This window comes from Chironomus tepperi, unplaced genomic scaffold (genome assembly GCF_022539635.2).
Source record: "Chironomus tepperi strain 1889 unplaced genomic scaffold, CSIRO-AGI_Ctep_v1 contig_398, whole genome shotgun sequence".
NCBI classification, from domain to species: domain Eukaryota; kingdom Metazoa; phylum Arthropoda; class Insecta; order Diptera; family Chironomidae; genus Chironomus; species Chironomus tepperi.
This window is the reverse complement of record NW_027226520.1, coordinates 279,197-290,038: the sequence shown is the minus strand read 5'-3', so window position 1 is coordinate 290,038 and position 10,842 is coordinate 279,197. Positions and strand designations below refer to the sequence as shown.

Sequence of the window (10,842 nt, the reverse complement as noted above, 5' to 3'; positions counted from 1 at the left end):
TTGGCTTTATTAAAGTGTTTTAAATGTTCTTAAATATTTTATTTAAACCATAGAAAATTAAAGAACAAGCAAGATCAACATTGAAGTTTCGTAAATGAAATCGGTATTTTAAAATCTGTAACTGTCAGTTAAATTTTGAATTTAGGATATTCCATTTTAGCTCAAAATTTTGCAATTTTTTAAAGTATTGCTTTTCAATGTCAATTATTTTATTAATTACAGCGAATTAACTGCTAGATTAATCACATCATAGAATTATTTGGCATTCTGAATTGTTTAGAGCAAAAAGATAGTTTTGAAAAGTGTCATTTAATAGGAAGTGACCAGTTTTCAATTTTTTACTTAAAAAGGAAATCTTTAGTGAAGATCAAAAAGTCGCGGAACATTATTAATTTTTTATCGCAAGAACTACAGACATAAATACCTCAAACATTACAAAAATATTATTGTATTCGATCGACAAATCGGTAGTGCTGCATTTAGTGTCAAAAAATGAGTTATTCGAATAGTAAGTAATTTAAGAAAATATTTCAGGTGAAGCTTGAAGAAAATTAAAGCCGGAAAATGAAAATTTTCACATGGTTTTTCATTCTAAAACTTTATTTTGCAAAATTCTGAATATAGGATTTGTCATTAGAGGATATTATGATGAATTTTAAATCATATAATATTCTTATCAGTGAATTTTTTCATCCACACCCTAAAAAAATTGCATTAAATTTTTTTCACATAAACTTTGTGTAATGTTTTTCATTCTTTCTTTCTTGATTAAAATCACTGAATGGAACCAATGATTTCAATTCTCTATTCCCCTTTTATACGTTTCATTACAGAATTCATTTATGCCAGCTTGCCTCGAACAAATCGTGGCCAACCAATCGTTTTAGGCGGCGATCCAAAAGGAAAAAACTTCTTATACTGTAATGGAAATTCTGTGATCATTCGAAATATAGATGCAAGTGTTACATGAAATAAAAAAAAATTAGATGATTTTTAAGGGAAAGTGTCATCATCTTATGTTTCATCTTCTATTTTTAGAATCCAGCTATATCGGATGTCTATACTGAGCATTCTTGTGCCGTTAATGTCGCTAAATATTCACCTTCTGGTTTTTACATTGCATCTGGTGACTCATCGGGCAAAGTACGCATTTGGGATACCGTTAATAAGGAACATTTATTGAAAAATGAATTTCAACCAATCGCGGGGCCGATTAAAGACATTGCATGGTCTGCAGATAGTCAAAGAATTGTAGTGGTTGGAGAAGGTCGTGAACGATTTGGTCATGTTTTCATGGCTGAAACAGGAACGTCTGTAGGAGAAATATCTGGACAATCAAAACCAATTAATAGTTGTGACTTTCGTCCTGCTAGACCTTTTAGAATTATTACTGGCAGCGAAGATAACACTATTGGTATTTTTGAGGGTCCACCATTCAAGTTTAAAAAGACAAAACAAGAACACACACGATTCGTTCAAGCTGTAAGGTATTCAAATGATGGTAAATACTTTGCATCTGGTGGATTTGACGGAAAAGTTTTCCTGTATGATGGAAGCACATCTGATTTAATTGCTGAAATCGGCTCGCCTGCTCATAAAGGCGGAGTTTATGGTGTAGCATGGAAACCAGACGGTTCTCAATTATTAACAGCATCTGGAGACAAGTCATGTAAACTTTGGGATGTTGAAACAAAGGAATTAATTGCTGAATTTATTATGGGCAATACAGTTGATGATCAACAAGTATCATGTTTATGGCAAGGTGAACATTTACTCTCTGTCTCGTTATCTGGCTTCATAACTTATTTAGATCCACAAAATCCATCGAAACCTTTACGTATTCTTAAGGGACATAACAAACCAATAACTGCCGTAACTTTAAGTGATGATCATAGCATCATATATACAGCATCTCATGACGGTGCTGTAACAAATTGGAATTCTGGTAACGGATTAAATGATCGAGTTGGAGGAATTGGACATGGAAATCAAGTTAATTCTATAAGATCACACGGTGATTTCATTTATACATGCGGAATTGATGACTCATTGAAGCAAATTAGTTTGGAAGGAAATACATACACAGGTGTTGATCTTAAACTGCCCTGTCAGCCTCGTGGAATGGACGTATTGAAAGAACAAAATATAATTATTGTTGGATGCGTCAACGAAATCATTGTGGCGCAAGAAAATCGCAAAGTTTCGTCACTGCCAATAAAATTTGAAGCGTCATCTGTTTCGATTAACAGTGAAACGCGTGAAGTAGCTGTTGGCGGAGATGATAATAAGATTCATATTTTTACGTTAAATGGTACTCAACTGGAACCAAAATTGGAATTGGAACATCTCGGTGTAATCACTGACTGTGCTTACTCACCAAATAATAAATATCTTGTTGCATGTGACAGTAACAGAAAAGTTGTTTTGTATTCAGTTGAAGAGTATAAGGTATTATAATTAGCAACTTATATAATGAGCAAATAAATAATGTATTTTTTTCAGCCTGCCCACAACAAAGAATGGGGCTTCCATAATGCAAGAGTCAATAAAATTGCATGGTCTCCAAATTCAACATTAATTGCTAGTGGATCGTTAGATACTACCATAATTATCTGGTCTTTAGCTAGTCCAGCCAAACATACTATTATTAAAAGTAAGTCGTATGCTAATTTGCACAATTTTAAGTCAATTAATTAAATTTCTTGTTATTTACTTACAGATGCTCATCCACAATCGCAAATCACTGGTCTCGTGTGGTTAGATCACGAAACTGTCATTTCTACTGGACAGGATTGTAATGTTAAAGTATGGGAAGTTGAAAGCTTCTAAAACTTATTTGTCATAGTTCTCTTTTACAAACTTATGTGTCTACCCGTTTCTATATACTTTCTACTTTAATTTATTGTACTTTGAATTGTTTTATTTCTTTTTTTAAAGCCCTCTTTTGATAGGTACTATCAAACACTCTAAAGTTCAATTATGTATTTTAAAGTCAACGATTTTCAAGTATTAATTTCATCTGAAATTTCAACAAACCTTTTTGACATTTTTAATTTGTCTAAACTGGTCTAAACATAAATTTGCCAATATTTGAGCCCACCTCTCCTTTTCTTTAAGTTAGTGCCCGTTAGTGCATACATAATAATATAATAATTGAATTTTTTCCTGAAAAAAGTAAAAGAAAATCGAAGAAAAGGTACTAATGTCATTTAATTCAAAATTCATTTTTATAAGCATATATATTTTATGTAAATCATAAATACTTTTTTGTAAAAATAAAAAAAGTGAATTAAATTTTTCAATAAAAGTTTAAAATTTATGCTATCAAAATTGTAATTTGTTCTATTTTTATTCACATAAATTTTTCTGTGTCCTTTGAACATGAATTTTTATAACTAACAAAAAAAAAAAATCATTTGGAGAGTCAATTGTGTCTATTTTCTTGCAGCCTAATAGAAAATTTTGTAATTGATTGATTTTAAACGAGATAAGATAAGGGAAGTAATATTAAAATCTATTCCTTTCGACACTTGTAGTCATTATTTTAAACATTTGTGTATCGAACCTAGGATATTAAACTGAAGAGTTGACACAATTGGCTTCCGTTAAAAATTATGATAGGTACGTAAAATTAATTGTCCTAAAAGAGAAAATCAATTGACTAGGTTGCAATAAAATCAAACAATCTCAAATTAAATTAAATTAAAATATGAAATGAAGATAATAATAATGATAACTTTCAATTCCTAAATATTCTTGACATACAAACTCTTTAGAAACAAGTAAAAGTAAAACTCTTAATGATAAAAATTATTAAACTAAGTTTTGTGTGCACGTGTCTTTTAAATGTACATAAACATGTGATGATCATCATCTGAAGATGATCAACTCATGCTTTAATTGTTTTTTTCAGGTATAAAAAGTAATTGAGGACGTATTTCACTGATTAAGGATTAATTTGTATTTATACACAAGTTTTATGAATGAAAATCAAAGCAATTTTTTTCATGATTGTCTTTTTCTTAATTATATAAATTATGACAATAATTATGCAAGTGTGTATGACTCTTATATAAGGACAAACACTCTGATTATATTCAGTTTTTGATTTAATTTCTATCACAGCTAAGGGAAATATAGAGATAAATAGTTAAATTAGATTAGTGGAATCAATTTCATGTTGATAATTTTCTTTAATTCACTCACACATGCCATTGATTCTATATAAAACGACAACAAATAAACTCTTAGCATCTAAATTCTTGTCTTATTACAATCTATGATTTACAAAAGGAAAACTCATCGAAAAGCACTAATTAAATTATTTGCACGAATTAATGATATTAAAATTTTTTTTAAACTTGTATAAAGATCTGTCTTTTTCGTAAGATTTTCAATCTTTTTTTGGTATTTCCAATGTCTTTAAATCATCAAAGATATAAAATTAATTAAGGATGTACATGAATTTATAAAGTAGAATAATAAGTATAAGAATTAAAAAAATTAAGCCTCTTTCGTGTGAAAAAGCTCTGTAAATTAGTCATTATTGATTTCCGCCAGTCATCTGCTCATCTCCATTATTATTAATTTCATTCTTAACTATAGATTGTGTTGCCATCGGTGATCCTTGTTGTTGTGACGGCTGATGATATAATGAAGGAATTGTCATTTCACTTGTAAACGATTGTAAAAGTGCCAATTGATTTGCGGCATTCGCATTACTTGTGTCTAAATTAAGAGGCATATTCGACGATGCCGATTGATTTCCAGAATTTGCTGTATTTTGTTGGGAGAACAGCAAATTATTTGCTGCAATTTGGTCTTTTATCATTTGTTGTGCCTGAATTTGTTGGATTTGACTTGCAAGTTTTGTGCGTTTGCGGCGATTCTCACTTTCGCATGGTGAAGGAGTTCCAGGATGACGATAGCTAATGTGCTTCCTTAAAGCGTCTTTTGACCGTGAAACATGAGAGCATACTGTACATGCATACCTAAATAAATTTTAAGGACATGTTAATAAATGATTATGGATATATGGATGAATAAAACCTACCTCATATTTTGATGAGTTTCAAGATGAACCCTTAAATTGTATTGATTTGATAGCAATTTAGAACAGATAAAGCATTTCGCAAAAAGTTTTGAATTAGGAATTTTTGTAGGCGTAGAACCAGTGTTATTTGTTGAATTTCCTTGTGTCGATGCTTTTTTATTGCCGTTTTCGTTGTTTGGTGAATTATAATTAAGCAAATTTTCCATAGCAGGTTTTTGTATATTTTTATCGTTCAGAAATTGCGCTGCTAGAGCATTTGGTAAAATGGGATAATTTGGAGTGGGTGTTGATTCTTTTTTGACAGTCATTGAATTAAAATGCTCCAAAAAACTTTTCGTCGAACTTGGTGAACTAGAGCTTGGTGGTGAAGTCGACGAATTTGTTGCAAAACGTAAATTTTCAGCAATTCTATCAATCTTTTTCAGGTTTGCAGGTTTCATGCGTTTTTCCTGTAACATTTTCTCTTTCTTATAAAGATCATCTACAAAGTTTCTTGCTTCTTGCTGTATATTTGAACTTTTATTGAATTGGGGTGATTGAGATGTTGGAATTGGAGGTACTAATGGCGATTGTGGTAGCATTGATGGAAATGGAAGTCGATTTGATGAGAAATTCAATGGTTGTGATAATAATGGATGTGTATAAAAATTAAATTGTGGATGAGGTCGTGAGAAGAATGCATCAAAACTTGAGGGAGGTGTAAGTATTTTAGGAGTTAATTGAGAGGTATCAAACGGTGATATAGATGATTGTTGAGTCTTTGGAGTTTCAGATCTTGATAGATGTTTATCAGAATCGTTTTCACTTGGTGATCTAGCGGTTGATACTTGTTGATTCTCTACGTTCTGTGACTTGCGATTTTTAATTCCATTCTGAAAATAAAAGATATGAATAAGCAAAGTAATTTATTTTTCATTCCATGTCAATTTCGAAGAAAAGTTAATTTAAACATCACACGCACCATATGTTCGTTGTTAATCTCCGTCAATCCTTTTATTCCTAACGTTTCAGCAAGTTCCAACAGCTTTGAAATTTGATCTTCGTACACATTTACTTCACCATTATACATAAACGTGATTAATGCTACGAGAGATGCAAAATTTGTATGCGGGGGAAGAACAATGACAGGATGACATAATTGCTGTTGAATTCCAGATTCTAATGTGTGAAACAGCTCCGAAAAAAATGTACTACAACCACTAAGCACCAAACGATGTGCCTTGATTTTTCTCCCATCTGCTACGATTGTGCAATCAGATAAATGTGATTGATCCAGTAACTGTGGCAATGTGCTAAGCAAGGACGTCTATTGTAGTATCAAAGAAATAAAAATAACATCAAATAAGAATAAGAAAGAAATCAGAAAGAGATTGAAGATTAAAGTAAAGTTTTACAATGAAAAAAAAAATTCAACGGATTTTATTTTTATCTTTAAAAAATTGTGGAATTTAAGCTGAATAGAAAAATTTCTAATTTTATCATCGACTATGATCACTTTTAGATTGCCGAAATTAAATTAAATGAATGATACACAGTTGAAAATAAAAGTGAATAAACAGATTCTTTTTGTGTTTTTCTTTTGGATAAGTCATAAAACTTTTTTTATTATAGCCATTTCTCAAATCCCACTCCAGAGGAATGCCATTCCATACAAAAAGGGAAAAATGTGTTGCTCAAGTGTAGCTCTTGTAATTTGATCATAAAATTTACTTTTTGCTAAGATAATTTAAGCTCGACGCCAAAAATAATTTCTTTTCGTTGTTTTGGATTCTTTCTTAATAATGTATGCTGGTTTGGCGGTGTCAATTTTTCTTTTTTCTTTTTTTCTACTCATATTATCGAAAAAGAAGAAACTGAAAGATCTATCATATTATGTATGTTGTTTGAATGGAAATTCAGTAAGTAAAAAGTTATTTTTTTCTTTAATTACTAAGAAATATTTTTTCTTGTCTACCTAAATACCCCAAATATTGCGAACTTGGTTTTGTTTTCATGATACTTGTATAATTAATGTTTTTCAGTTCCTTAGTTAATTGATAAAGTAATTTTAAGGAATTGCGATTCATTTTTTAAAAAAAAAAAATGATGGAAAATTTTGTATGAAAAACTTAACTGCTTAAACCGACCACAGTTAGGCACCAATTTGACAACTCAGATAAATACATGAAATAAAATTCTTAATGTTTGCATCAAAATTCAAGAAATTCATATTTTAGTTGAATTTGAGAAAAATTTTTTAATAAGGAACTTTTGGATAAAATCTAAAATTCCTTCAATATTACAAAAGTATGTCGCAAGAGAAAACAATTAAGGTTGTACTGAAATGATCACATCGAAAATTGAAATTTCTTAATTTAAATTTTTTGAATCTCGTGAGTTTGAAAGGAATTCTGAGAATTTCAGTCGACTATCAACAATACATTCATTTCTCTTGAATGCAAAGTACTGTATATCTCTCACTATCCTATTATGATCGCGAGAAATATGTAATGCATGTAAATGTAATATTACCAGATGTGAAAGTATTTGCAAAATTGCAACGGACGATGAAATTAAATGATACATATAGTGCAGACTCGGAAAATCCATAAATTTTCTTTAGCGTGACATTTTCACGACGGCATGAAGTGCCGAGATGAAAAGCAACAGCAACTTTTCATTGCTTTCTCACTCTCTCCTTTCTCATTTTTCTATTTTGCATAAATAATTTCCATGTCACTATGAAATTACTTTCACATATAATTGCATTTAAAATAATTCATCTTTGCAAAAATATAATAGTAATTACTATATAAATAGAGAACTTATTATGTCTGTACGAGAGAAGAAAATTCAAGTTTCATCATAACTTTTCTTCTATATGACGATGATGATTGTACGCGTAGTAAAAAAAGAAATTCAAAATAGAAGAAGAGGAAAGATAAATTAAATTATTCGTGTGCCTGAATCAAGAAAAAAATTATTTTTTGATCGTCATGCGAGAGCGAGAAAATGAAAATTGTGTCCTCAACAATTCGACGATAAATAACAAACAATGGGACATTCAGAAATCGAGAGAAAGACAGAAAAACTAATTTAATTATTTTTTTTCTTTTATTTTTGGAAAAAAGTCAAGTCGCGTTCTCACGATCGGATAGATGAGACATACTAGTTTTTCACTGCTATTCATTTCAAATGTGTTTGGCCGTATTATCACTTTGACTGACTGAGTTGCATTTTATTTACGTTTTATTTCAATTTTTATTATGAAAGTCTGCCTCGTGACTTGTCATGTCATGTCTAGGACATATGAAACCATGACGAATTCATTACTATTTAAATTTTATCGTATTTGATTTCAGGCAATTGATCATCTCCGAGCGATGTAAATGAAGAAGTCTCCCTCACGGCACTTTTTGGCCACATGTATGACACACGGCTGGATTTGGTGTTATTAAACGAGCTTTGGTAGAGTCTTAAAAGCTTCACCTTTTTCATTATTGTCGCTCGGGATTGATTCCTTTACCTAAATTTTACTAATGTTTTTATAAGATTGGCGGCACACCAATCCTTTACACCAAAACATTTTTCATTTAAATTCTTACACAAATTAGGACTAAAGATCCTTTAAGGAAAAATCTTTAACCTTAAAGGATATTCCCGACACACATTTTTGTATTTACTGAAAAAATTTGGATGTCATTATTCCAAGTAAGCATTAAAAAGTTATTGGAAGCAATAGTTAATGACAACCAAAAAAAAATCATCTTAAAGCTCTTTAAAAAAATGTGTGAATGCGCTTACGGTTCATGTAAGGAGAAATGACCAAGACGATAGTTGTTTTCAAGGAAAACTTTTCAGTAGCGGTAAGAAATTCTGTAACAAGCATCGAATGAGCAAAAATCAAGAAAGAAAAAAATTCTTCGTAATCGGGGTCGGAATGAATGCAATTTGAAGCCGCGCGAAAAAAAAATCTTTCAGAAAATGAAATAAATTAGAGATGAATTTGACTTTGCGATTCGATGTGCTGGCAAATTGACCCAATTGATTGATTTAATTGTCGATGATTGATGATCAAAAAAGGAAATCAACACTCACCTGATGATTGTTCCAACGAAGACAAAATTGTTGACCGTCATTCTTAGATCCATTTAACTCAACAGATGTATCCATTTGATTTTGACGATCAATTACTGGCGATCCTTCATGTGAACTAAGATTTTTACTTGATAGCTCTGCATCGATATTATTATTATTATTATTATTATTGAAGTTTAATTGAGTCCTTATTTCCTCACAATTGGCACTCAAAGTTTCCATATTAAAAAATCACTAACTGTTCACTATTCCACTATTCCGTTAACTGTCGTCTAGAAGGTAGATTTTTTTCTTTTATTATTATGCTGCTGACTAACTTTTGCCAGCCACCCGAAAGCCACGAGAAAAGTTTAGGTTCTAAATTTAAATTTTAAATTTACACAGCGAGCGACTCTCCTCCACTTTTCCAACTATTATTTTTCTCCGCAAGACAATTTTTATTTTATTTTCCGTCTCTACACTCGCGATATTCGACAATTGTTTTATTTTTTAAGAAAATAATTTAATTTAGGTATTTCTTTTCTGCTATTGCTTTACGTCTTATTAAAATATCACAAAAAAACTGTATGCATATTATAAATGTGAGCTGTTCATTTTTTAAGGAAAATGCTCCCCAATTGCTCCCGTTCACTTCTCCAGACACACTGATCGCACACCGATCTAGCAGCATTGATGTCTTTTTCCGCTTATTTATTTATTTTCTTTCTTTCTTTTTTCCTTATTTTCCGTCCGATTGTGAAAATGAAAAATTACGTAACGACACCTCACACTACACACCACTAAATCTCACACGATGGAAAATTTCAAAGTTGAAACTTTTTTTTACTGGGATGGAAATATTGTAGGACTGCCGTTTAATATACTTTTCTTTCTTTTCTTGTATTTTCTTCTTCACTCCGTCCCGCCAAATGAGATGAGATAAAATAAAGCAATAAGATTTTTTTTTCTGTAAATGATCTTTACTTTTCCATCAACATCATCGTGTTATGCATCTCCTGAAACGATCTACACAGTCTCGCGAATGATGAGGGAAAGAAATAATAATTAAATTAATCCAGGAGATGAAAATTTGTTTGTGATTTTTTCCCACTTAATTAATTAATTGGATGGTCGCGTATCTGCCACTTAGACATCATCTTACACGAAATCTAATTAGACGTAAACTGAAAAGGTTGTGTGATGGTTTGCTCTATGCGCTCTAATGTTTTTTTTTATTCGCCAAAAAATTCGAGAGAATGAGCGACACTGAGACAAATAGATCAAACGAAGACAATTCGCCTTTTTCTTGCCTTCTGTCTTGAAATGTCCACAATGTTTCCTTTATTTGCTGAGAAAATTTTTGAGAAATTCTCAGAGACATTTTGACGATCGTATTGCTTGCTACTTCGCAATTTTCATTTTTCTTCTTTTCAACACAAGATATTGAAAGAGTTAAAGGAAAATGAGAAAAATTGGAAAATCAAGAGAGCAAAATAACAATAGGATGAAAAAAAATATTAATCAACAGTGAGGATTTTGAATATTCGTCACAAACGAAGACAGAACTAACGAAAGGAAAAGTAAACATACTGCTCAATTTTTTTGGCAAGTCACGGGGCGCATTTTACAATCTTTAGGATTATTTTATGAATTGTTTACTTATGATGTCCGACATTTAGACAGGAGAGAAGGTCATGAAAGGGAGTGACATTTCATTGTTTTGATTGGTAATG

The 10,842-nt window shown here is 31.0% G+C and overlaps 2 protein-coding genes across 2 annotated transcripts; one reads left to right on the top strand and one right to left on the bottom strand.

Moving 5' to 3' along the window:
* Nucleotides 1-347: 347 nt before the first annotated feature.
* flr (actin-interacting protein 1 flr) lies at nucleotides 348-3,118 on the top strand. Its single transcript, XM_070648391.1, has 5 exons — nucleotides 348-508; nucleotides 834-955; nucleotides 1,039-2,448; nucleotides 2,503-2,653; nucleotides 2,720-3,118. The coding sequence occupies exons 1-5, from the start codon at nucleotides 493-495 to the stop codon at nucleotides 2,827-2,829; spliced, it is 1,809 nt and encodes a 602-aa protein (XP_070504492.1). The 5' UTR covers nucleotides 348-492; the 3' UTR covers nucleotides 2,830-3,118.
* Nucleotides 3,119-3,374: 256 nt separating this feature from the next.
* On the bottom strand, nucleotides 3,375-10,302 carry LOC139096710 (protein tramtrack, alpha isoform). Its single transcript, XM_070648445.1, has 4 exons — nucleotides 9,131-10,302; nucleotides 6,015-6,359; nucleotides 5,054-5,925; nucleotides 3,375-4,991 (listed from the first exon to the last, which is right to left on the bottom strand). Exons 1-4 carry the CDS (start codon nucleotides 9,350-9,352, stop codon nucleotides 4,544-4,546), a joined length of 1,887 nt encoding a protein of 628 aa, XP_070504546.1. The 5' UTR covers nucleotides 9,353-10,302; the 3' UTR covers nucleotides 3,375-4,543.
* Between the last annotated feature and the right edge of the window lie 540 nt (nucleotides 10,303-10,842).

Excerpts from the sequence above, each read along its gene's own strand:
- LOC139096710 (XM_070648445.1), bottom strand. The coding sequence starts at position 9,352 with ATGGAAACTTTGAGTGCCAATTGTGAGGAAATAAGGACTCAATTAAAC. Across the intron at positions 5,926-6,014 it reads AGATTAACAACGAACATATG|AATGGAATTAAAAATCGCAA; the intron begins GTGCGTGTGATG and ends TTTTATTTTCAG. Across the intron at positions 4,992-5,053 it reads GAAACTCATCAAAATATGAG|GTATGCATGTACAGTATGCT; the intron begins GTAGGTTTTATT and ends AAATTTATTTAG.
- flr (XM_070648391.1), top strand. Across the intron at positions 2,449-2,502 it reads ATTCAGTTGAAGAGTATAAG|CCTGCCCACAACAAAGAATG; the intron begins GTATTATAATTA and ends TATTTTTTTCAG. Across the intron at positions 2,654-2,719 it reads CAAACATACTATTATTAAAA|ATGCTCATCCACAATCGCAA; the intron begins GTAAGTCGTATG and ends ATTTACTTACAG.